General features: G+C 50.0%; 1 protein-coding gene across 1 annotated transcript in view; it reads left to right on the top strand.

Annotated features, from left to right (window-relative positions):
* Positions 1-22,450, top strand: part of LOC115081394 — a 49,288-nt gene extending 26,838 nt beyond the window's left edge. The window contains exons 7-11 of the mRNA XM_029585845.1: positions 2,217-2,336; positions 2,670-2,824; positions 12,553-12,698; positions 17,199-17,309; positions 20,426-22,450. Coding sequence (XP_029441705.1) covers positions 2,217-2,336; positions 2,670-2,824; positions 12,553-12,698; positions 17,199-17,309; positions 20,426-20,566 — 673 coding nt within the window. The 3' untranslated portion in view covers positions 20,567-22,450. The remainder of the gene's footprint in view (positions 1-2,216; positions 2,337-2,669; positions 2,825-12,552; positions 12,699-17,198; positions 17,310-20,425) is intronic.
* The last annotated feature ends 4,921 nt before the right edge of the window (positions 22,451-27,371 follow it).

Below are 27,371 nucleotides of genomic sequence, written 5' to 3'. Positions count from 1 at the left end.
CTCTCTTTTAAGTACTGTCTGCATCTGAGTCCTGTTCCTCTTTATCGGCACCACATAAGCTCCCAGACCAGAATGAAGACCGCTACCAACATCCCCACGATGGGCACTCACCCTCGCCTCTCGCTTCCTTAATCCTTCAGCCTTTCCTAGCTGCTGTCGCAGTAGCGCCATCTGTAACTTGCGCTGCCCTGCTCTCAGGGCCTCCAGGGCTGACCCCCACCCCCGGGCTCTGCGTGCTGCTTCTCTCAGGGCTCCCTGCGCTCCCTGCAGCGCCTCCTGCTGGTTTCTGTGAAGTGGCTCTCTCTGGCCCCTTGCCAGGGCTCCCAGCGTCACCTTCGTTGGTCCCGTCTCTGGGATAATCCTGGTCAGCCTTGGTCACGCTGTCCCTCCTCTTCCTCTTTATGTATCTCCCTGTCTTTGTGTTCCTGACGAGTGTAATCCCGGTCAGGAGACTCACAGGGTTTGCTGCACTTCCAGGCGGCACTAACTCTCCTCTGCGCAGGAGGCTATGAGAGCAAACTGTGCTTCCAGCTTCTTTTCATCCGTAGCGCAGGAAAGCTGGTGCTTCCTCAGGCTCTCTTCTAACTGCCTTTATCCTTCCAGGAAGATTTTAAGGCAGACATCCATTTTTAATTCTAGCGCCGAGCCAGCTGCCCTGTCTTCTCTCGCAGGTACAAACTTTTCCCCTTTCCTTCAGGGGAAGCAGTAAGGCAGCACAGAAGCTGTCTTAAGGGCTCCACCCTGTTCAGAAATGCACCGCAGCAAAATCTTTTCTCCCTTTTATTTTCCCACAAAGGGAAAAGTCAACACGCACACACAAAAAAAAAAACCTTGCTTGTCCAGCACATACTGACTTTTGTTTGCTAACTTCCTTCCTCAGCTCATTATAATTCCAAGCCCTTAGGTTGTGACTGCAGCCAGGCCCCGGGGAAATTCTCTTCTCTGTGCAGAATTTCCACACCGTGCTTATCCGGCCAGTGCCTCAGGTGGCCCAGATTTCTCAGCTTAGAATAAAAATAGCCTCTCTCCTTTCATCTTTCCTGGGTAGAGCAGTGCTCTGGGCTGCTGCAGCGCTCAGAGATTCCTGTAACACCGGTCTCTGCTCTGTATGACTGTTTTACAGCAAACAGGTTTTCACACACTGGAAAAAAAAATTTCTCTCCCTCTCGGTTCTCTTCCTGGAGGCTTGGGCTTCCGCCTGTGCAGTCGCTTAGTGCAGAAGATCCCCGACCTGCCAGCATAGGTGGTGCAGCACGAGCGGGTTTACAGCCTGCCAGAGGCCACACGCGTGCAGTACTTCACAGAGCAGTGTTTAACCGGAGCTGCCTTCTGCACGTCTTCCCAGGACCTCCCTCACTCTCCTCTGAGCCTTGCCTTAAGGTGGACTGGGACCAGAGCTCTTGGACTGGTCCTCTAAGGTGACCCGAGGGTTTCTCTGGCGTTCTCCGCTTCAGATGCGATCTGTCTTAAGCCTTCAGTATAATCATCAGCCCTAATGTTCCTTTTTGTTATGTAGTTAAAAATCATAAGAAACAAAACGCTGGCACTTGTATTTCTTTCCGCAGTGCTCAATGTATAAACATCAGTACCAAAGACACCGATACATCTCTTTTTGTTAAGAACATAGGAAGTTGCCATGCTGGGTCAGACCGAGGGTTTCCAACAGAGGCCAATGCAGGTTACAAGTGCCTGGCAAGCACCCAAACACTAAGAAGATCCCCTGCTACTAATTCCAGCAATAGCAGTGGCTATTCCCTAAGTCAACTTCACTAATACTTTATGGACTTCTCCTCCAGGAACTTATCCAAACCTTTTTTAAACCCAGCTAAGCTAATTGTCTTACCCATGCTTGCTAACTTCATGGAGTGCCCCCTAGTCTTTCTACTATCCGAAAGAGTAAATAACTGAGTCACATCTACCCGTTCTAGACCTCTCATGATCTTAAACACCTCTATTATATCCCCCCTCAGTCGTCTCTTCTCCAAGCTGAACAGCCCTAACCTTTTTCCACGCCCTCTTCTCTCCCTGACTCCTGTCTAGCGCTAGTTAGGGAACCATCATGTATATTTTCTTCCATAACTCATCAGGAAGCCCTCGTGCCGTCTCCAGTGGTTTCTCTGTTCTGTAAATTGCTTTTGTATCACAACCCAACTGAAAGAAAGAAGCCAGAGCTGTTGATGCAGGGCAGCAGCGTTAATGGTCCTTTTTATTCTCAGCGATGCAGATTCCTGGATACTGTCACAGCTGGGAGAGGATGACATTATAAACGAGGAAGAACTGAGAGAAATCCGCCGGCTTTGGAACATGGATGCAAGAGATCGCTGGCGACTGTACAGGTCCATCACTACTTTCTGATTTCCCCCAGGCACACCCGACAGGACCGCCGCTCTGACTCCCAGCCAACCCCCCCTACGTGTTTCCTGCACCCCTCGCAGGACGTGCTGCTTCCTGGAAACGTGTACGCGAATGGCGCGGAGGGCTGCCGAGAGAAAACCTTTTCAGCTGCTCAGGAGGCGTCTCCCGATCAGTTTCCAGCGCTGTCGTGTAACCAGCATGCATCACCGGGAACTCTTAACATTTTATGTTCTGACAAATCCTCAGTGTTCGATGGGGGTTACAATTTTGTACTCGATGTTCATAGAAATGAATTTTTTTCTTGTCGTCTTTAGGAAATGGATGCAGTCCTATGAGAGAAAACTGCAACAGGCATTGGTCAATAAGCTTGAGGAATATGAAGAGCAGATAAAGGCCAGGGCTAATCTGACCTTGCAGGAGAACCAGCTCATCTTACAAAGAGCCCTCATCATTGGAATGACAACAACAGGTGAGAAGGTTATATTATGTACCATTCTTACCACCGTATTTACAACTCTCTCTATATTCTGTCTCTTCTTATTCCTCATTCTCTATTAGGGAAGAAACCCCGGTGAATTGTCTTAAATCCACCCCTCCAAAGCTCTTCCAGTAATTTGGTGTGAGACTACTAGGGATGTGCATTCATTGTGAACGAATGCACAATCTGCAACGTATAGGTCCCTATTCGTTGCAGTCGTGGGTTCGCAAAATGTATGGTGAATCCCCACGAATGCAACGAATCCTGAACGAATAACCCCCCCCCCACCCTCCTGACCCCCCATGACTTGCCTAAAGTCCCTGGTGGTCCAGTGGGGGTCCTGGATCGATCTCCTGCACTCGTGCCATCGGCTGCCGGTCGGCTCCTACCATGTGACAGGGAGCACAAGATGGCGCCGGCCATCCATTGCTCCTACCATGTGACAGGGGCCGACCAATGGCACCGGTAGGCCCTGTGACATAGTAAGGTCAAAGGCTTTCGGTGTCATTTTGAATACTGGCAGCCGATGGCGCGAGTGCAGGAGATGATCCAGGACCCCCGCTAGACCACCAGGGACTTTAGGCAAGTCTTGGGGGGGGGGGTCAGGAGGGTGGGGAGTTGTAGTTAATTGAATTTAAAGGGAACAAATGCCGAATTCAACGAATTAATGAATCGGGCTTTCCCCCCTTCTCCGAATGCAACGTATCTAGGCCCCGACGAATATGTATCCCGAATCCAATGTATGCTTTCCGGCTGCACATCCCTAGAGACTACCCTGATAAACATCTCCTTGTTTTTACCTCAAGGCCCCAGCCCTCACAAATACAAGAAAAGTAACCACACTGTTGGGTAGAAAAATGTATAAGAAGTCTCCCAGATTTATTAACAACGTTTCCTGACAATAAACAAAATATATTTCATAATAGAGACAAGATACATCATCACACAACTTTATAACATTTCCATTGACCTCAGTCTGATTTTAAACCTGGCATTGGCCACAACAATTCACTGTTCTATAATCTCAGTGAGCCCCGGTCTAAATCAGAGCTATCCCTGAAACCATAAGGTAGTTTTAATAGCCTGTTACCGTAAACTTGTGACTGCTTTTAAATGTTCCAGCCGTCGTTAAAACATTGGTGCAGAATTCCCCTCTTGTGCAGCGGTGCAGAAATTGGCAGGCCCCAGCGTGCTGCCAGTGGAGGGAGTCCAACTTGCAGCAAATGAGACGCAGGCCCCAGTTAGTGTGTGTGTGTGTGTGCGTGCACACATATGTATGTAAGACTGCGAGCCTGGGGTTGAGACAGAGCATGCGTGAGGGTGCATGGTGTTGGTGCCAGAGAGAGAGAGCCTATGTGAGGAGATTGTGAAGAAGTGTATATGTGTGAGAGACTGGGAGCTGGTGTTTGTGAAAAAGGGATTGTGTGTATGTGAGGCTGCTTGTTTGTGAGAGAGGGAGCCTGTGTGAGGGTGTGTGTATGTGTAAGAAAGAGAGCCTGTGTGAAGGGAAGTGTTTAAGAAAGAGAGCCTATGTGTTTGTGGGGCGGTGAGCGAGAGAGGGAGCCAATGTGCAGGGTTGTATGAGAGAGAGACATAGGTAGCCTGTGTGAGGGTTTATGTATGAAATAGAAAGAGAGCCTATGTGAGTGTGTTTGCAAGAGAGAGAGAGAGAGAGAGCCTGTATGAGGATGTGTGTGTGCAAGACAGAGAGAGGGAGCCTTTTTTAGGGTGTGTGTGTGTGTGTGCACAAGAGAGGAGGGAGTCTGTATGAGGGTGTGTGTGTGTCTCTCTCTGTGTGTGTGTATGTGGGTGCATGAGAGAGAGATGGCATCTAAATGAAGGGATGTGTGTGTGTGAGAGAGAGAGAGAAACAGAGAGAGGAAGCCTGTATGAGGGTGTGAGTGTGTGCGAGAGAGGGGGGAGATTGTATGAGGGTGTGTGTATGTCTATGTGTGTGTGTGTATGTGTGTGCATGAGAGAGAGATGGAGTCTAAATGAGGGAATATATGTGTGCATGAGAGAGAAACAGAGAGAGGGAGCCTGTGTGAGAGAGTATGTATGTGCACTAGAGAGAGGGAGCCTGTTTGGGTGTGTGTATGAGAGAGAGAGGGACAGAGGGAGCCTGTGTAAAGAGCAGTGGGGATAGAGTGGAAGGAATTGAGCCTAGAGTGGGAGTGGAGAGATAGTGGCAGGTGGAAGAGTTGGGGCCTGAGAGGGCTTAGTGAAAGGAGACTGGCCAGGGGAGTAGGACGAGAGGGTGGAAATTACCCTCTTTCAATGAACTTCTAGGGAAATTCTGCTCAACATATTTAAAACTCTGCATATTTAAGTAATAACATTTTTCTATATTAGATTTTAAATTAATTACTTAGGGGCTGATGCAATACAGTGCGCTCAGCTGAGCACACCGTATAACCCGCGGTCGGACGCGGGATAAATAGGCGCTAATCCACTCCCCAATACAGGCTCTGAATCAATGCTTGCATACTCCTTTCAGACAGGTTTCCACTCAGCTGAATTCTGGGGCCCCTGGTCAATCACAATCTCTGTAACAAAGTCACAGCCTACTTTAGAAATCTCTAGAAGGTGCCTGCCATATGGTAAAGGATAAGGGCGGGGAAGCCAAAAGCAGCAGCACAGGCAGAAACCATGAAGCAAACCAGGGTCCGTCCATCCCTTTCACACCCAGGGTAGGGTACAGATCTAAAAGGAAAACTGCCAGAGTCCAAAACTGGCGTTCAAATAAAAGATCATCTTTACTGTAACTTAAAGAAGAGGATCCACGCCAAGATCACAAAAATCAGAATCAGAAGATCAAAACAAAACAAATGTTTTCTTTGTCCGTTCTTGCCCTTCTCACTTCCTGCCCTGCTCTTTGCACCTTCATCCGTCGAAAACATGTCCTCACCAGTAAGGGTTGGGTTGCTAGAGTGTAACTCCAACATCAGCCAGTTCTAGTGGAAAGATGTCCCCAAGCCCAAAAAGATATCAAAATAGGTTCCAAACTATCCCACACTTCAAATTGTAATCCAGTTCTCCAAATGTCGAGTCTCTTGATTAAGAACATAAGAACATAAGAAATTGCCATGCTGGGTCAGACCAAGGGTCCATCAAGCCCAGCATCCTGTTTCCAACAGTGGCCAATCCAGGCCATAAGAACCTGGCAAGTACCCAAAAACTAAGAAGATCCCATGCTACTGATGCAATTAATAGCAGTGGCTATTCCCTAAGTAAACTTGATTAATAGCAGTTAATGGACTTCTCTTCCAAGAACTTATCCAAACCTTTTTTGAACCCAGCTACACTAACTGCACTAACCACATCCTCTGGCAACAAATTCCAGAGCTTTATTGTGCGTTGAGTGAAAAAGAATTTTCTCTGATTAGTTTTAAATGTGCTACTTGCTAACTTCATGGAGTGCCCCCCAGTCCTTCTATTATCCGAAAGAGTAAATAACCGAGTCACATCTACTCGTTCTAGACCTCTCATGACTTTAAACATCTCTATCATATCCCCCCTCAGCCGTCTCTTCTCCAAGCTGAAAAGCCCTAACCTCTTCAGCCTTTCCTCATAGGGGAGCTGTTCCATCCCCTTTATCATTTTTCTCAAGGACCTCTAATTTTCTCTTCACCCTTGCTTTGCTGGTCGCTTGGCCAAAAAGATCTCTTGACCCAATCCTTTGACATAGTGGGGTATTGCCCTTCCCTCTAGATTAGTCAGATGGAAAAATTCCCTAAATAGTCCAATCACTCGAATCCAAAATAAGTCTGATGAGCGGAAGCCACCAAAATATCTCTGTCCTCTGTTTTGAGACCCTGGGTGAATCTCAAGCTCTTCTCTTCTTTCTCATTCCTTCCTTCCAACTGAGTAATGAGTTTGCTGCAGGGGACTTTATACTCCCTGGGGTTACAGCCGGGGAGGAATTCCTCTGCCCATAGCTAGAAAAATAAACATGGGGAGAAAATCAGTAGCTGGCAAGGCCCCATCACACAACCCTCTTGAGCATGCTCAGAAGAAATATTCATATCCAGAACATATGTCCCCTGAGCCCATCCCAAAAAGGGGAGGTCAAAACAGGGGGAAGGATCCTCCAAAAATGCAAAAGTCTCCAAAAGCTATGTCCAGCGAAAACGTCTAGTGAGGGTTGCGAAGCCCCCATTTGTAAGCCCAAGAGTTTGCTGGATTTGCGACGCCTCTACTGTACAGGCAGACTGCTGTGTCTGAGGGAATGATTGAACCCCGATACCTCCTGCCGAAGGGTTCAGTTGGAAAGAGCACAGATGGAGGGCATTGAACTCGCTCTTCGACGGTTAGAAGAATTTTGGCGTAGTAGCTCCATTATCGCACACGGTGTGTAAATTTGGAGGAAGGCATGCAAATATCTGGTGGTTTCCAATGCCTATTTTTCTCCAGCCATGCCTTTAGCTGAGAACCTGACCCTTTGCTGTTGCTCCTTTTTTCCAGATTATGTGGGACTGGCAGACACACAGGTTGAGATTCATTTGGCAGATGTGAAGAGGAGCTCATGGACTCTTGCCTTATTGTTGGAAAACTCCTTACATATCTATATCTATATGTGAGGTGTTTCTTTTACTGCAGAATTAAGGAATGTTTTGGTAAAGCATATGCATAGGGACGGCCCTCTCCATCTCCCAGGCTCCCTAGAAAGGTTCATTATGATCCGAACCTGCCTGGTGGAGCCATTTCTCGTATGCACAACAGTATTACAGATTCGGATCAGCTTTCTGATAGGTTACAGTCTTTGATCAGAGAATGGGAATGCATCTCTGGATAACATCTGGCAGTCTGCTCACTCTGTCTCTGTCTGTCCAAAGGGGTTGAGGCTGTGATGAAATTTCTTCACCCCACTCGCAGGCCGGCCCACCTTCCACATTGCCTTTCCCACGTCTGCCTCACCGTTTTGTTGGCGGGGCTGTGGTTTATCAGGGAGCTATATTCACGTTGGCCGGGCTTGTCATTTTGGGGGGGGGGGGATTCAGAGAAGCAGGTAAAGATGATTTGTAAATGCTCCACCGTTGGGATGGTTGGGTCTGGGGAGCGATGTTGTGGTGTCGGTTTCCGGCACAGGGAGAGCTGTTATCTCACCATGTTTGTCAGCAGCTCGACGTACCGTAGCATTGTTTTGGAAAGAGCGCCTTCTTTCTCACAACGGAAAAGACAACTGGCTGACATCGCAGGTCTTGAGAAACCTACCCATTCTGTTCGAGGGGAAATACATAATTACGATGAGGTTATGGGGTAGGTTCTGCAGCTACTGGGAGAGATGTGGGAGATCTCTGACTCGTCCTGGGCAAATTGTTAGACATTGTACATGACTTGTATGAGCTATGAATGCTCTGTGCTTTTACTTTGCAGAATCTTGAGTATGATTATTTTTATATCTCTATTTTCCCATGTGTGTGCGGATCATTAAATTAAACTTCCACCTCCCCTCCCCCCCCCCCCCAGAAAGCAAGGGACAGGACAGAGGATCATTAATTGCAAAGAAATGCGGAGAAAGCCAGAGATTTACTGGAGTCCGCGGCACTGCAGCAGGAAGTGAACTGGGCAGACTCGATGGGTCCTTATGTATTATTATGTTTTCTGTTTCTGTGCTATTCTAATGGTGAAGCGCGGCAATGTACGTCACATGTGCATCAACCCCATCAGCGAAGATATTAAACAGCGTCTCCGAGTGTTCGGAAATGTCATGGTTGAAAGTGGCAGCATCGAAAATAAAAATGCCAAAAAAAACCCCCTTAATTAATCTAAAAGAGTGACTGAAGAGACATGCAGCAAAAAAAGAGAACTGTCAACAAGAAATTCAGAAAAAAACAATGCCAGAAAACAAGAGGGATTCCCTGTACGTACCGGGATCAGTCCAGGACAACTGGGTTCTGCCTCCCTTCCAGCAGATGGAGACAGAGAACATAAGAAGAACATAAGAACATAAGAACATGCCATACTGGGTCAGAGCAAGGGTCCATCAAGCCCAGCATCCTGTTTCCAACAGTGGTCAATCCAGGCCATAAGAACCTGGCAAGTACCCAAAAACTAAGTCTATTCCATGTTACCGTTGCTAGTAATAGAAGTGGTTATTATCTAAGTCAACTTAATTAACAGCAGGTAATGGACTTCTCCTCCAAGAACTTATCCAATCCTTTTTTAAACACAGCTATACTAACTGCACTAACCACATCCTCTGGCAACAAATTTCAGAGTTTAATTGTGCGTTGAGTGAAAAAGAACTTTCTCCGATTAGTTTTAAATGTGCCACATGCTAACTTCATGGAAAAACTTCGAGAGCACCCCCTCTTAAGGCTAAGTGGTACCTGCGTCTCTTCAGTATTTCTCTGTCTCCAGCAGATGGAGGTGGTGCAAAACCTGCGGTCCTGACCTGGTTGGGGTTTAAAAAAAAAGAAAGAAAGAAAACAGAACAGTCTTGGAATAAGAGCAGGACAGAAGAAGCAGCTTCCTCCCGGGGGGTCGGTAGGTTCCAGTGGGACCCGGACCCCCCCCCCAGGTAGTAGGTGATGCTGGGAAAGCCCACTGTGCTGCCTCCATTTGTGAGGCGCACAGGGTGATATCGGTGGTCCGGTCCCTCCCCCACCCTCCACCCCCATTCCCTTTTGTAGGGTAATTGGTGCAGCCTACCTTCAATCCGGTATTGTAACTTTAAATAAAAAAACAAAGAAAGAGCTACCAGGCAAAGCTCGACAGTGGAGACGCAGTGTGCAGGTCGGGTTTTTATTTGTTTTCCTGGCTTTACTTGTGCCACCGGCTCCAGAGTGGGGGGGGGTGGGGTTTCTTCGGGGCACCCGTCGGCCCGGCTCCTGCACGCGGCAGCCGTGCCACGTGATACCCACTTCTCTGCCTGTGGAGAGACCGCATCGCGTCTCTCGCGTTCGGGGGGGGGGGGGGGGTATGCGTTCGCGTTGCCTCCCCGGCGGGGAGGGTTCTTCAAACGCAGCGCCGTCATTTTCCTCGAGCACCCGCGGTGTGGCTAAGCGTCCTCTTTTGCGTCTCTGCGAGGCTGATCCGTTCCCTGTCAGCGCGGGAAGGGCGGCCATTTTAAAGACTTTCAGATCTGACCGGTTGGGGGAGGGGATCTCCCACCGCTGCTTTCTCCCGCAGCAACCCCTCAATACAGGAGACCCTGGGGACATTGCAAAATCCAGGTCTCCCTCGTGGATGCTCTGACCCCGGACTGAACACCAACCCCCCCTCCCGGGGGGTGGACTTGGATGAGGATCCGGAAAAGCCCCCGATCTTGGATGGGGATGACCCGCAGGTAGTCGGTTTGTTTCATAGGGCAGAGCTAGAGCCCCCTCATTCCCTATGTGTTGGAAGAGCTTGGTCTCGTCCTGCCACAGGCGGATGCGCCTCCAGACGCAGTGGATCCGGTTCTGGCCGGCTTGCAGGGTCTGACGAGGACTTTCCCACTCCAAAGGTTACTAAGAGCCAAGAGAAACAGATAAGTATGAGAAAAAAGAAGTGTGAAGCTTGCTGGGCAGACTGGATGGGCCGATTGGTCTTCTTCTGCCGTCATTTCTATGTTTCTATCAGATGCTTCAACAACTTATGGCGGGTCTCAGAGTGGGTCGAGCCATGGCTAAGTTATACCCTCTGCCAGAAGAGATTGTGGAACTTTTGGAAGTACCCAAAGGGGTTCCGCGGTGTCTCCAGTCACCAAGGGGACCACCATCCCCGGTGGCGGGTGCGGTGGTGCTGAAGGACCTCCAAGACCGAAAGCTAGAGGTACCTCTGAAGAGGATTTTTGAGGTTTCCGCCCTTGGTATCCGGGCAGCTGTCTGCAGTAGCTATATGCTTCCAAACTTAAGGTGAGTGCAGCAATTGCTGAGCGCAGAAGATCTCCCACCGCAGGAGGCAGCGCAAGCCGAATGCCTGGCGGTGGCGGTGGCTTATGGGCAGATGCCTTATAATGATCTGCTTCGTACGTCTCACTTGAGAAAAAAGGGATACTCAGAAAGCGTAATTGCCACTCTGCTCCAATCTTGGAAGACCTCGACTTCTATGACTTATGTCCGGGTCTGGCAGGTCTTCGGGTCATGGTGTCGTACCCACGGTGTCTTCCCCAGACGCACCTCCGTGCCGCAAATCCTTGCCTTTTTGCAAGGCGGTCTTAGTAAGGGTTTCGGCATTGGGATGCCTGAGAGGGAAGATTCTGGGTGCGAATCTGGCGTCTCACCCAGAAGTGGTACGTTTCCTCCGGGGGGGCTAAACACTTGAATCCTCCTGTCTGTCCGGTACGTCCTTCTTGGACTCTGAATTTGGTCCTCAAGGTTCTGTGTGTGACGCGCCGTTTGAACCACTCAAGAGGTCCACCCTGAAGGACCTCATCCTGTGAAGACGGTGTTTTTGGTAGCGATCTGTTCGGCCAGGAGGGTTTCCGGCCTACAAGCCCTTTTGTGCAGGGAACCATTTCTGCGGATCTCCGATTCGGGGCTTTCTTTAAGAATGGTGCCCTCTTTTCTGCCCAAGGTAGTTCCTACTTTTCACGTGAACCAGTCGGTTGAGCTCCTGGCTTTTCCTAACCTTGAGAAGGATGATCCTCATGCCAAAGAACTCAGACGTTTGGACATTAAGAGGTCACTATCTTGAGGTTACTAATCCGTTCCGATTGTCGGACCATCTATTTGTTTTGTGGAGTGGCCCCAAACAAGGAAGTATGGCGTCCAAGGCAACTATTGCTTGGTGGTTGAAAGAGGCTATTGCTTCTGCTTACATTGGTCGTGGTCGCCCTGTCCTGGAGGGCATGAAAACGCCCATTCCACTTGTTCTCTGGCTTCCTCATGGGCAGAATGCCAGCTCCTCTCTCCGCTGGAGATTTGCAGGGCAGCTACCTGGAAGGCCTTGCTTACCTTTGGCAAGCACTGCGAGTTGGATGTTCAGTCCCCGGATGCCCCGTTCGGGGATGCCGTCATCCGACCGGGACTCTGTAGGTGCCACCCGAGTTAGGAAAGCTTTGGTACGTCCCAGCTGTCCTGGACTGATCCGGGTACGTACAGGGAAAGGAAAATTGGTTCTTACCTGCTAATTTTCATTCCTGTAGTACAACGGATCGGTCCAGACGCCCGCCCAGGATAAATTGCTCTGGAGCATCCACTCGTTCTGATCCGCGTTTGCTGTTTTTTTTTTTGGATAAGCAGATGCTTTACTGGTTGTTGAAGGGTTTAGGTTTCTCCCTTTCAGGGTAATTCTTTTATAATGTATACATTTACACATGTTAGTTATTCTTGTCCGTTGCTGATCTGTTCTTAGACCGTTCAATGTTCTACGTATTTTATTTGCTCTGATACTTTTATACCGAAGGGACGCAGGTACCACTTAAGCCTTAAGAGGGGAGCGCTCTCGAGGTTTTTCTCTGTCTCCATCTGCTGGAAGGGAGGCAGAACCCCAGCTGTCCTGGACTGATCCGTTGGTACTACAGGAACGAAAATTAGCAGGTAAGGACCAATTTTCCTGTCTCACATGAGCAGACAAAAAAAAAAAAAGACTACAGGGGTTTTGGGTAGTGTTGGCTGCCTGGGAATATGAGTGCGCACTCAGAAAAGCTGCCGAGGCTTTGCTGGCATCTGGGAAAGGCTTTTATTTAATATGTTGGCGCTGTTGGATGACAGCCACTGCTTTATAACAATGGAGAAACCACGCTAAGATGAAGAGGCCAACGGCTGCGTTCCTTTCCTCTTGTTACGCAGGGGCCGCCAAGTACCGGAGGCTGCTTCAGAAGATCAAGCCGAGGATAGTGGTGGTGGAGGAAGCCGCGGAGGTGCTGGAGGCTCACGTGCTCACCACGCTCACCACATCCTGTCAGCACTTAATCATGATCGGAGATCACCAACAGGTAAACAGCCATGCTCCCAGGCGCCCCCCCTGAGGTCGCCTCCGCAGCAGCCGCACAAAACGCCTTCCGCTGTCAGAAACCGTGCAGGAGAGACACTCACAACCCGTACAACAAACCTGCCCCCCCATAACACAATAACTCTCAGTACTCATCTGCATGTATAACTACAGGCCCTAGAACACCAATACACCTCCTCTGAAAACCAGAACAAGCCCGACGGTACAAGCTAGCAGAGCCCCTCACCTCCGTCTCAGACACACAGAACACAAACCGACCCATAATCCACTCTCTAAAAACTGAAAGTAAAATCTCTTCTACCTTTCTTATTCAAGCCTTTCATTTTTGTGGCTGAGTTAATACTGGGTCTCTTTTCAATCTTCTCCAAAGGTTTTTTTTTCCAAAGTCTCTTTCCCACTTTGCATTTCTTCTCTCCTCCTGTCTGCTTCCCTTCCATCCCTACATCTGTCCCAGACATCGATCCTTCCCTTTCATCTTTTTCTCCATTTCTCTCTTCTTTACCTTTCTATCCACTCATATATTTCACCCCCCTTCTCCCTCTCTCTAACCCTCCAGTCCTGTCTCACTCTTTCACCTCTCTTCTATCAGCTTCCATCTCTCAGTCCTTCCCCAGCATCCTATTCCCCCTCTCTGTCTTTTACCATTCCTTAGTCCGCATTTCTACCACCTTTTCACTCTCACTCTCTCACTCTCACTCTCACACTCTCACTCTCACAAGAACATAAGAAATGCCATACAGGGTCAGACCGAGGGTCCATCAAGCCCAGCATCCTGTTTCCAACAGTGGCCAATCCAGGCCACAAGTACCTGGCAATTACCCAAAAACTAAGTCTATCCCATGTTACTGATGATGACAACAAGCAGTGACTATTCCCTATTGATAAACAGCAGGTAATGGACTTCTCCTTCAGGAACTTATCCAATCCTTTCTTAAACCCAGCTACACTGACTGCACTAACCACATCCTCTGTTAATGAATTCTAGAGCTTAATTGTGCCATGAGTGAAAAAGAATTTCCTCCAATTAATTGTAAATGTGCTACTTGCTAAGGTGAAGTAGTGCCCCTTCGTCCTTGTATTATCTGGGAGAGTAAATAACCGATTCACATTTACCTGTTCTAGTCCTGTCATGACTCTACAGACCTCTATCATATCCCCCACAGTGTACATGGACTACTTTTCTAATTATTGGAACCTCACTGTCGGGATGCCCTAATTCTAATGCATCATTAGTATCCTTTGAAGATACCTCTCTCCGAACCATGCACTGCTGAGCGACTGTCGGCTTTCCCCTTTGTTCTAGTTTAAAAGCTGCTCTGTCTCCTTTTTAAAAGTTAGCGCCAGCAGTCTGGTTCCACCTTGGTTAAAGTGGAGCCCATCCCTTCGGAAGAGACTCCCCCTTCCCCAAAAGGTTCCCCAGTTCCTAACAAAACTGAATCCCTCTTCCTTGCACCATCGTCTCATCCACGCATTGAGACTCCGGAGCTCTGCCTGCCTCTGGTGACCTGTGCATGGAACAGGAAGCATTTCAGAGAATGCTACCCTGGAGGTTCTGGATTTAAGCTTTCTACCTAAGAGCCTAAATTTGGCTTCCAGAGTCTCCCTTCCACATTTTCCTATGTCGTTGGTGCCCACATGTACCACGACAGCCGGCTCCTCCCCTGCACTGTCTAAAATCCTATCTAGGTGACGCGTGAGGTCCTCCACCTTCTCACCAGGCAGTCAGGTTACCAGGCGATCCTCACGCCCACCCGCTCTTACTCCTTCCCTGTCATTCATTCCCTCCCTGGCCTCCTGTCCATTCTTCTGTCTCTTACCCCCTCGCTCTACTTCCCCAGCCACATTCCCACCTTCCCTCACCCCTTTCACAGACCCATCCTCTCACATCTCTCCACAGCTCCCAAATCCCTCCCCACTGCCTTTCACTCTTTCCCTAGCCCTCCAGGCCATTCGCACCACCTCTCAATCCTTCCCTTCTCCTACCCCCATCTCACACCCTGAGTCATTCTCCCCCCACCCCCGGCCAATCTAATACCCCCCCCCCGCTAATACCTAAGCCAATTGCCAAGTCCCCATTGATCCCCTGAGTCTTGGCTCAGGTCCTTACTCTGCCCCCTGCCCCCTGACCGCAATAGCCCAAGTCCCTGCTCTCCCCCAAATTCTGCGCTCCCCTCCAGTCCCTGCGTCCCCGGCTCTTCTACCCCCAAGCTTCCCCTTCCCTGTTATTCCCCCTCCTCCTCCCTCAAACCCGGCTCTTTCCCTCCAAGCAATTTTCTTTTTTCAATTTAAAGTTTATTGAGACAAAATGTAAACATTTTCCTGTCCAACAGGAAAAAGCTTGCGCTGCACCTCACACTGCATCCTGTGCTCATCTCAGTGCCACCCTCCGCCCCGACACTGAAAGTGGCTGGAGGGGAGGCCATGGGGTACCGGACTGCAACCATTACATAAGGGCTCCAGCAAGTCTCAAATACATCCCTGACCGATGGCCCTGGATTCCCTCGTACAAAACGCTGCGGGAGGGTGCAGACACGCGTCTTCCAGGGGCGATCCGGGAAACTACAGACCGGTTAGCCTGACTTCAGTGCCAGGAAAAATAGTGGAAAGTGTTCTAAACATCAAAATCACAGAACATATAGAAAGACACGATTTAATGGAACAAAGTCAGCATGGCTTTACCCAGGGCAAGTCTTGCCTCACAAATCTGCTTCACTTTTTTGAAGGAGTTAATAAACATGTGGATAAAGGTGAACCGGTAGATATAGTATACTTGGATTTTCAGAAGGCGTTTGACAAAGTTCCTCATGAAAGGCTTCTAGGAAAAGTAAAAAGTCATGGGATAGGTGGCGATGTCCTTTCATGGATTGCAAACTGGCTAAAAGACAGGAAACAGAGAGTAGGATTAAATGGACAATTTTCTCAGTGGAAGGGAGTGGACAGTGGAGTGCCTCAGGGATCTGTATTGGGACCCTTACTTTTCAATATATTTATAAATGATCTGGAAAGAAATACGACGAGTGAGATAATCAAATTTGCAGATGATATAAAATTGTTCAGAGTAGTTAAATCACAAGCAGATTGTGATAAATTGCAGGAAGACCTTGTGAGACTGGAAAATTGGGCATCCAAATGGCAGATGAAATTTAATGTGGACAAGTGCAAGGTGATGCATATAGGGAAAAATAACCCATGCTATAATTACACAATGTTGGGTTCCATATTAGGTGCTACAACTCAAGAAAGAGATCTAGGTGTCATAGTGGATAACACATTGAAATCGTCGGCTCAGTGTGCTGCGGCAATCTCGCTCCCTCCAGACCTACGGCTGGAACCATGCCACACTACATTTAAAAAGAAACTTAAGACTTGGCTGTTCAAACAAGCTTTCCCCTAGAGCCAAGAACAGGAAGAAAAGTCTTTTCACTCCCACAACGATATATTCAGATCTTGTATATTCTTCCTTTAGTCAATTCAGAAATTTACATATTCATGCTGACCACATACATACGACACACACATACTCATGTTATTTATTGACTTATTAACCACATGTTTATTAACGGTTTAATTTATGGATTTATTAACTACATGTTTATTAACGGTTTAATATAATTCTCTTTTTGCTTACTTAGTTTAATTTGCTTAATTTGCTCAATGTAAAATTTGTTTACTTAGTTTGTTCAATGTAAAATACTTGTTTACTTCATTTGTTCAATGTAAAAACTTCATTTTTTTATTCTGTTCTATGTAAACCGCTAAATGTAGCGATAGTTACTGTTCCTTGTAAACCGGGGAGATATGTATATTATACAGGAACCTCCGGTATATAAATTATTTAAATAAATAAATAAATAAATAAATAATTGTGATGGAGAAGGTACAGAGAAGGGCGACCAAAATGATAAAGGGGAATGGAACAGCTCCCCTATGAGGAAAGACTAAAGAGGTTAGGACTTTTCAGCTTGGAGAAGAGACGGCTGAGGGGGATATGATAGAGGTGTTTAAAATCATGAGAGGTCTAGAACGGGTAGATGTGAATCGGTTATTTACTCTTTCGGATAGTAGAAAGACTTGGGGGCACTCCATGAAGTTAGCATGGGCCACATTTAAAACTAATCGGAGAAAGTTCTTTTTTACTCAACGCACAATTAAACTCTGGAATTTGTTGCCAGAGGATGTGGTTAGTGCAGTTAGTATAGCTGTGTTTAAAAAAGGATTGGATAAGTTCTTGGAGGAGAAGTCCATTACCTGCTATTAAGTTCACTTAGAGAATAGCCACTGCCATTAGCAATGGTTACATGGAATAGACTTAGTTTTTGGGTACTTGCCAGGTTCTTATGGCCTGGATTGGCCTCTGTTGGAAACAGGATGCTGGGCTTGATGGACCCTTGGTCTGACCCAGTATGGCATGTTCTTATGTTCTTAATGCTCTCAGAACAGCGCTGAGTAACCCATGTCCCTGAAATGGATCATTGTCTTCCAGCTGAGACCGAAGCCTGCAGATTACACCTTGGAGAAGAAGTACCACCTCGGCATCTCCTTGTTTGAGCGAATGGTTAACAATAAAATCCCCTTCGTGCAGCTTCAGTATCAGGTAAGTGGCTCTCGTGCAGCGAGCCGATCCTGCATCCTAGAGAGAGGCTGGCAGGGAGGCAGCTGTTTCATGACATCCTCCAGTGACATCGTTGGTTGGGCCGATAAGAGGTCTCAAACCCTGGGAAAAGGGGGGGTGGGGGAAACAATTCTGCAAGCACAGAAAAATATCCCCTTCCTGACACCAAACCTGGCGGTCGGCTCAGAATTCCTGGATTAGCGCCTTTCCCTCACGGTATCGTCACGTCCGCCCATGTCTTCTCCTTAAGCGCTTGCTTATGAATGGAGAGAGTCACAGCCACAACACAACGTCTGTTGGAGAAATATTCCGTAATTTCATTGCCGACCTGAAGAGTTTGTTCGTGGGTCGCCTGCCAGACCCCGTGTAGGGTCCTTTGATATAGTTCAACAGTTAAATTTCCTCTTAAACGTGTTCTTCCACATGTGAACAGCTCCAATGTGAAGAATCATTCAGCAGATCCCGGCCCCCACGGGCCCTGTATCAGGGCTGTGGCCCTTCTTTCGGCCGTTTGGAGACTCTTTACGAGTCTGGGGGCCCCAGCACCGAGACCCGCCCTCCAGGTTCTTTACCCCGGGGGGGGGGGGGGGGGGGGAGGCGGCTCCCACGTTGCAAGATAAATACGGAATGGTCCGTAGCGATGCACCCCCCCATTTCCAGTCTGAAGGCCCGTGCAGCCTGCTCATCCCTGCCCTGTCCCCCCGACTGTCTGCATCCAGGGATCCTCTGTGCTTCTCCCCGGCCTTCCTGCACCGCGGCCGCTGGGAGGCTCTGCCGTGCACCCACCAGCCTTCCTGTGCCAGGCCGCAGGCAGCTTAACTGCACTTCCTCACGACTTTGTACGGTCATACGCACCCGGGAAGGTGATGGATATAAAATTATACATATATATATATCTATCTATAGACAGAGGGGGAGAGCGAGCGCGTAGATAAGGCTCGTCAGGCGCATCTGATCTGCCCGGTGTAATTTCTGCTGCGTTACCATAGATCCCAGTTGTTCGCAGGCCCTCGCTTCCCGTCTTCACCTCCACCACCACGCTCTTCCCGTGAAGAAATGCTCTCCATGTGCCTGCCCTCGTTCAGCCTCTCACCGTAGCCTCCCGTGGTAGAGGAAACGGCTTGCCTCTTGCATTTCACGGATACCGCTGAGCTATGTCTCTGTCCTAGCCCCTGCCTCTCCTGTTCCCCAGGGTGTACACACACAGTATTGAAAGCCGAGCGTTCAGCTAAGACTTCTCTCCGGCTAACGTGCGTGGGGTATTCAGCGGCACACGGCTGTGCACGAACACCCCCTCAGAAAGCGCCGCTCAGCCGGATACGTTCGAACCTGTCTGGTTGCGTAGCGCTGAATGTTGGCCTCAAAGGGCCTTAAGTATCATCTCACAGGACTGGATCTGCAGCCTCATTCCAGAAACAAGAGGGCAGAATGACCGTACGGCCTGTCCAGGCTGCCATCCACACCCGATACCTCAGCTCTTCAACCCCTCACAGCTCCCCTGTGCTTTCCCCGGGGCTTTCTTAAATTCAGATCCTGTCCTCGTCCGCTCCGTGCATCCACTACGCTCTCTGAAAAAGAAATATTTCCTTACATTAATCCCAAATCCACTCCTTTTCACCCTCGTCCCAGAGCCTCCGTTCTATTGAACAAGACCTACCTCCTACGCATTTATGTATCTCCATCACATCTCCGCACCCCGCCTTGCCTGCAGGCTGTACACGTTCAGATCTTTAACTCTATGCCCATGTGCTTTACGATGAAGACCGCTGCCCGTTTCAGCAGCCTCCCTCTGGAGCGACTCCATCCTGTTTCTATCCTTCTGAAGGTGGGGTCTCCAGAACTGTACTCAGTATTCAGAGTGAGGGCTCACCAGGGACCTATACAGCAGGGGCAGTATCCAGGTGAAGACCCACATGGGATGGAGATTGGGGAGACAAGAGATAGACATTTAAGTACCTCCAAGGTCTCTTTCAATGGAAAGGAGGCTCTAGAACGAGAGGTCACGGGACGAGGGTGAAAGGGGATAAACTCAGGAGTACTCTAAGGAAATATGTGATTACAGAGAGGACGCTGGATGCATGGAACGGCCTCCCAGGAGAGGCGGGGGGTGACATGGACCGTGCCTGAATCCTGGAAAACCTGGGACAAGCACAGGTGACCTCGGAGGTGGTAGCTGGTGTGGATGGGCTCTTCTTCTGGCAGTCGCTATAAAGCCCTTTTAATTTCTGGCAACACTCCCTATGTCCCTGTTACAGGGCTCTCTTCCAGCTGGAGACTCTGCCTGAGCAGGAACGCCCGTGACAGGGACAGGACGCGCTGTTTATTTCCTGCTTTTCAGCCATGGACTTGGAAGTCTGTTACAGCAGACGAGGACTTTTACAGGGTGTACAGGGGCCACAGCGGTCGTCAGAGTTTGGACGCAGGAGGTTACAGGATTACACAAACCAGACACAAAGCACACAAGAGTACATCTCACGCTAGCATTGATTAATAAAGGTAGGAATGCAATGATATTATAGAAAATAATACAACAAATAAAGAATAAGCCTCAGGTGCCTAGAGGGAGCCATCGAGGGGGCTGCAATAGTACAAGATATAAACAATTTAATCAGCCAGCGTGGGTCATGTCAGCCAGCCAGGCAGGGAAGGTTAAGAGGGGGCTGGGTGGTGGAGAGTCAATGTTCTTCTTGGCTGGGATCCCAAAGCTGAACTATTTCTCCATTTCCTGAGAGGCGACCAGGCTGCAGATTGATTTACGGCGTGGAACATGTAGTGCACATTGTACGGCAGTGTCGTACTGTAACGCACAGTGTCCCGCACAGAGGCACTGGTCATGGCCAGCCCAGCAGGGCTCCTGAGGTGCTGCCTTCCTGGTTGAGTGTGCACGTACAGGGATGATGGAAAGCTGAAATATATGTCAGAAAACCAAAGCGTATTCTCTGCATTCTGACTGCCCCCTGACTTAAGGCCTTCTCTGGGTAGTGCCCTCTCTAGGGCCTGCCTGTGCCACTGCTCAGAGTCTCTTCAGGTGCCCAGGTGAGTGAAGCGGCACAGGGGGAGCCATGGTAAACTTGTACCCTCTCTTTTGGTCTCCTCAGCACCGGATGCGCCCAGAGATTTCCCAGTTGTTGGTTCCTCTGTTTTACAGAAACCTTCAAGATCATACATCAGTGACAGAGTACGAGCCCATCAAGGTAAGCATTGACAAGCCTCCTCCTACACAGAGCAGAAAGAGGTGAGATAAGAGATGGCTCTGTCACGGACATGTGCAAGGCTGTGTGTGAGGAGAATGTCTGATGGGTGAGGGTAATAGGTGGGTACAGGTGCTGTCACGTACATGTGCAAGGCTGTGTGTGAGGAGAATGTCTGATGGGTGAGGGTAATAGGTGGGTACAGGCGCTGTCACGGACATGTGCAAGGCTGTGTGTGAGGAGAATGTCTGATGGGTGAGGGTAATAGGTGGGTACAGGCGCTGTCACGGACATGTGCAAGGCTGTGTGTGAGGAGAATGTCTGATGGGTGAGGGTAATAGGTGGGTACAGGTGCTGTCACGGACATGTGCAAGGCTGTGTGTGAGGAGAATGTCTGATGGGTGAGGGTAATAGGTGGGTACAGGCGCTGTCACGTACATGTGCAAGGCTGTGTGTGAGGAGAATGTCTGATGGGTGAGGGTAATAGGTGGGTACAGGCGCTGTCACGTACATGTGCAAGGCTGTGTGTGAGGAGAATGTCTGATGGGTGAGGGTAATAGGTGGGTATAGACGCTGTCACGGACATGTGCAAGGCTGTGTGTGAGGAGAATGTCTGATGGGTGAGGGTAATAGGTGGGTATAGACGCTGTCACGTACATGTGCAAGGCTGTGTGTGAGGAGAATGTCTGATGGGTGAGGGTAATAGGTGGGTACAGGTGCTGTCACGGACATGTGCAAGGCTGTGTGTGAGGAGAATGTCTGATGGGTGAGGGTAATAGGTGGGTACAGGCGCTGTCACGTACATGTGCAAGGCTGTGTGTGAGGAGAATATCTGATGGGTGAGGGTAATAGGTGGGTACAGGCGCTGTCACGTACATGTGCAAGGCTGTGTGTGAGGAGAATGTCTGATGGGTGAGGGTAATAGGTGGGTACAGGTGCTGTCACGGACATGTGCAAGGCTGTGTGTGAGGAGAATATCTGATGGGTGAGGGTAATAGGTGGGTACAGGTGCTGTCACGTACATGTGCAAGGCTGTGTGTGAGGAGAATGTCTGATGGGTGAGGGTAATAGGTGGGTATAGACGCTGTCACGTACATGTGCAAGGCTGTGTGTGAGGAGAATGTCTGATGGGTGAGGGTAATAGGTGGGTACAGGCGCTGTCACGTACATGTGCAAGGCTGTGTGTGAGGAGAATGTCTGATGGGTGAGGGTAATAGGTGGGTACAGGTGCTGTCACGTACATGTGCAAGGCTGTGTGTGAGGAGAATGTCTGATGGGTGAGGGTAATAGGTGGGTATAGACGCTGTCACGTACATGTGCAAGGCTGTGTGTGAGGAGAATATCTGATGGGTGAGGGTAATAGGTGGGTACAGGCGCTGTCACGTACATGTGCAAGGCTGTGTGTGAGGAGAATGTCTGATGGGTGAGGGTAATAGGTGGGTACAGGCGCTGTCACGTACATGTGCAAGGCTGTGTGTGAGGAGAATGTCTGATGGGTGAGGGTAATAGGTGGGTACAGGCGCTGTCACGGACATGTGCAAGGCTGTGTGTGAGGAGAATGTCTGATGGGTGAGGGTAATAGGTGGGTACAGGTGCTGTCACGTACATGTGCAAGGCTGTGTGTGAGGAGAATGTCTGATGGGTGAGGGTAATAGGTGGGTACAGGTGCTGTCACGTACATGTGCAAGGCTGTGTGTGAGGAGAATGTCTGATGGGTGAGGGTAATAGGTGGGTACAGGCGCTGTCACGTACATGTGCAAGGCTGTGTGTGAGGAGAATGTCTGATGGGTGAGGGTAATAGGTGGGTACAGGTGCTGTCACGTACATGTGCAAGGCTGTGTGTGAGGAGAATGTCTGATGGGTGAGGGTAATAGGTGGGTACAGGCGCCGTCACGTACATGTGCAAGGCTGTGTGTGAGGAGAATATCTGATGGGTGAGGGTAATAGGTGGGTATAGGCACTGTCACGTACATGTGCAAGGCTGTGTGTGAGGAGAATGTCTGATGGGTGAGGGTAATAGGTGGGTACAGGTGCTGTCACGGACATGTGCAAGGCTGTGTGTGAGGAGAATGTCTGATGGGTGAGGGTAATAGGTGGGTATAGGCGCCGTCACGTACATGTGCAAGGCTGTGTTGTGAGGAGAATGTCTGATGGGTGAGGGTAATAGGTGGGTACAGGCGCCGTCACGTACATGTGCAAGGCTGTGTGTGAGGAGAATGTCTGATGGGTGAGGGTAATAGGTGGGTACAGGCGCTGTCACGTACATGTGCAAGGCTGTGTGTGAGGAGAATGTCTGATGGGTGAGGGTAATAGGTGGGTACAGGTGCTGTCACGGACATGTGCAAGGCTGTGTGTGAGGAGAATGTCTGATGGGTGAGGGTAATAGGTGGGTATAGGCGCCGTCACGTACATGTGCAAGGCTGTGTGTGAGGAGAATGTCTGATGGGTGAGGGTAATAGGTGGGTATAGGCGCCGTCACGTACATGTGCAAGGCTGTGTGTGAGGAGAATGTCTGATGGGTGAGGGTAATAGGTGGGTACAGGCGCCGTCACGTACATGTGCAAGGCTGTGTGTGAGGAGAATATCTGATGGGTGAGGGTAATAGGTGGGTATAGGCGCTGTCACATACATGTGCAAGGCTGTGTGTGAGGAGAATGTCTGATGGGTGAGGGTAATAGGTGGGTACAGGTGCTGTCACGGACATGTGCAAGGCTGTGTGTGAGGAGAATGTCTGATGGGTGAGGGTAATAGGTGGGTATAGACGCTGTCACGGACATGTGCAAGGCTGTGTGTGAGGAGAATGTCTGATGGGTGAGGGTAATAGGTGGGTATAGACGCTGTCACGGACATGTGCAAGGCTGTGTGTGAGGAGAATGTCTGATGGGTGAGGGTAATAGGTGGGTACAGGCGCTGTCACGGACATGTGCAAGGCTGTGTGTGAGGAGAATGTCTGATGGGTGAGGGTAATAGGTGGGTACAGGCGCTGTCACGGACATGTGCAAGGCTGTGTGTGAGGAGAATATCTGATGGGTGAGGGTAATAGGTGGGTACAGGTGCTGTCACGTACATGTGCAAGGCTGTGTGTGAGGAGAATGTCTGATGGGTGAGGGTAATAGGTGGGTACAGGCGCTGTCACGGACATGTGCCAAGGCTGTGTGTGGGGAGAATGTCTGATGGGTGAGGGTAATAGGTGGGTACAGGCGCTGTCACGTACATGTGCAAGGCTGTGTGTGAGGAGAATGTCTGATGGGTGAGGGTAATAGGTGGGTACAGGCGCTGTCACGGACATGTGCAAGGCTGTGTGTGAGGAGAATGTCTGATGGGTGAGGGTAATAGGTGGGTACAGGCGCTGTCACGGACATGTGCAAGGCTGTGTGTGAGGAGAAATGTCTGATGGGTGAGGGTAATAGGTGGGTACAGGCGCTGTCACGGACATGTGCAAGGCTGTGTGTGAGGAGAATGTCTGATGGGTGAGGGTAATAGGTGGGTACAGGCGCTGTCACGTACATGTGCAAGGCTGTGTGTGAGGAGAATGTCTGATGGGTGAGGGTAATAGGTGGGTACAGGCGCTGTCACGTACATGTGCAAGGCTGGTTGTGTGAGGAGAATGTCTGATGGGTGAGGGTAATAGGTGGGTCCAGGCGCTGTCACGGACATGTGCAAGGCTGTGTGTGAGGAGAATGTCTGATGGGTGGTGAGGGTTAATAGGTGGGTACAGGCGCTGTCACGGACATGTGCAAGGCTGTGTGTGAGGAGAATGTCTGATGGGTGAGGGTAATAGGTGGGTACAGGCGCTGTCAACGTACATGTGCAAGGCTTGTGGTGAGGAGAATGTCCTGATGGGTGAGGGTAATAGGTGGGTACAGGCGCTGTCACGGACATGTGCAAGCTGCTGTGTGTGAGGAGAATGTCTGATGGGTGAGGGTTAATAGGTGGGTACAGTTGCTGTCACGTACATGTGCAGGCTGTGTGTGAGGAGAATGTCTGATGGGTGAGGGTACTAGGTGGGGTACAGGTGCTGTCACGTACATGTGCAAGGCTTGTGTGTGAGGAGAATGTCTGATGGGTGAGGGTAATAGGTGGGTACAGGCGCTGTCACCGTACATGTGCAAGGCTGTGTGTGAGGATGAATATCTGAGGGTGAGGGTAATAGGTGGGTACAGGCGCTGTCACGTACATGTGCAAGGCTTGATGGTGAGGAGCATGTCTGATGGGTGAGGGTAATAGGTGGGTTACAGGTGCTGTCACGTACATGTGAAGGGTGTGTGTGAGGAGAATGTCTGATGGGTGAGGGTAATAGGGTGGGTATAGGCGCTGTCAAGTACATGTGCCAAGGCTGTGTGTGAGGAGAGAATGTCTGATGGGTGAGGGTAATAGGTGGGTTACAGGCGGCTGTCACGACATGTGCAAGGCTGTGTGTGAGGAGAATGTCTGATGGGTGAGGGTAATAGGTGGGTTACAGGCGCTGTCACGTACATGTGCAAGGCTGTGTGTGAGGAGAAGTCTGATGGGTGAGGGTAATAGGTGGGTACAGGCGCTGTCACGGTACATGTGCAAGGCTGTGGTGAGGAGAATGTCTGATGGGGTGAGGGTAATAGGTGGGTACAGGCGCTGTCACGTACATGTGCAGGCTGTGTGTGAGGAGAATGTCTGATGGGTGAGGGTAATAGGTGGGTACAAGGCGCTGTCACGGACATGTGCAAGGCTGTGTGTGAGGAGAATGTCTGATGGGTGAGGGTAATAGGTGGGTACAGGCGTCTGTCACGTACATGTGCAAGGCTGTGTGTGAGGAGAATGTCTGATGGGTGAGGGTAATAGGTGGGTACAGGGCGGCACGACAGATGTGCAAGGCTGTGTGTGAGGAGAATGTCTGATGGGTGAGGGTAATAGGTGGGTACAGGTGCTGTCACGGACATGTGCAAGGCTGTGTGTGAGGAGAATGTCTGATGGGTGAGGGTAATAGGTGGGTACAGGCGCCGTCACGTACATGTGCAAGGCTGTGTGTGAGGAGAATGTCTGATGGGTGAGGGTAATAGGTGGGTACAGGCGCTGTCACGTACATGTGCAAGGCTGTGTGTGAGGAGAATGTCTGATGGGTGAGGGTAATAGGTGGGTACAGGCGCTGTCACGTACATGTGCAAGGCTGTGTGTGAGGAGAATGTCTGATGGGTGAGGGTAATAGGTGGGTACAGGGCGCTGTCACGGACATGTGCAAGGCTGTGTGTGAGGAGAATGTCTGATGGGTGAGGGTAATAGGTGGGTACAGGCGCTGTCACGGACATGTGCAAGGCTGTGTGTGAGGAGAATGTCTGATGGGTGAGGGTAATAGGTGGGTACAGGCGCTGTCACGGACATGTGCAAGGCTGTGTGTGAGGAGAATGTCTGCTGGGTGAGGGTAATAGGTGGGTTACAGGCGCTGTCACGGACATGTGCAAGGCTGTGTGTGAGGAGAATGTCTGATGGGTGAGGGTAATAGGTGGGTACAGGCGCTGTCACGTACATGTGCAAGGCTGTGTGTGAGGAGAATGTCTGATGGGTGAGGGTAATAGGTGGGTACAGGCGCTGTCACGGACATGTTGCAAGGCATGTTGTGTGAGGAGAATGTCTGATGGGTGAGGGTAATAGGTGGGTACAAGGCGCTGTCACGGACATGTGCAAGGCTGTGTGTGAGGAGAATGTCTGATGGGTGAGGGTTAATAGGTGGGTACAGGCGCTGTCACGTACATGTGCAAGGGCTGTGTGTGAGGAGAATGTCTGAGGGTGAGGGTAATAGGTGGGTACAGGCGCTGTCACGTACATGTGCAAGGCTGTGTGTGAGGAGAATGTCTGATGGGTGAGGGTAATAGGTGGGTATAGGCGCTGTCACGTACATGTGCAAGGCTGTGTTTGAGGAGAATGTCTGATGGGGTGAGGGTAATAGGTGGGTACAGGCGCTGTCACGGACATGTGCAAGGCTGTGTGTGAGGAGAATGTCTGATGGGTGAGGGTAATAGGTGGGCACAGCGCTGGTCACGGACATGTGCAAGGCTGTGTGTGAGGAGAATGTCTGATGGGGTGAGGGTAATAGGGTGGTACAGGCGCTGTCACGTACATGTGCAAGGCTGTGTTGTGAGGAGAATGTCTGATGGGTGAGGGTAATAGGTGGGTACAGGCGCTGTCACGGACATGTGCAAGGCTGTGTGTGAGGAGAATGTCTGATGGGTGAGGGTAATAGGTGGGTACAGGCGCTGTCACGGACATGTGCAAGGCTGTGTGTGAGGAGAATGTCTGATGGGTGAGGGTAATAGGTGGGTATAGACGCTGTCACGTACATGTGCAAGGCTGTGTGTGAGGAGAATGTCTGATGGGTGAGGGTAATAGGTGGGTACAGGTGCTGTCACGTACATGTGCAAGCTGTGTGTGTGAGGAAGAATGTCTGATGGGTGAGGGTAATAGGTGGGTAACAGGCGCTGTCACGTACATGTGCCAAGGCTGTGTGTGAGGAGAATAGTCTGATGGGTGAGGGTAATAGGTGGGTACAGGTGCTGTCACGGACATGTGCAAGGCTGTGTGTGAGGAGAATGTCTGATGGGTGAGGGTAATAGGTGGGTACAGGCGCTGTCACGGACATGTGCAAGGCTGTGTGTGAGGAGAATGTCTGATGGGTGAGGGTAATAGGTGGGTACAGGCGCTGTCACGTACATGTGCAAGGCTGTTGTGTGAGGAGAATGTCCTGATGGGTGAGGGTAATAGGGGTACAGGTGCTGTCACGTACATGTGCAAGGCTGTGTGTGAGGAGAATGTCTGATGGGTGAGGGTAATAGGTGGGATACAGGCGCTGTCACGTACATGTGCAGGAGAATGGATGGGTGAG

Source organism: Rhinatrema bivittatum, unplaced genomic scaffold (genome assembly GCF_901001135.1).
Source record: "Rhinatrema bivittatum unplaced genomic scaffold, aRhiBiv1.1, whole genome shotgun sequence".
Lineage (NCBI taxonomy): Eukaryota > Metazoa > Chordata > Amphibia > Gymnophiona > Rhinatrematidae > Rhinatrema > Rhinatrema bivittatum.
This window is presented reverse-complemented; position numbering and strand designations above follow the sequence as displayed.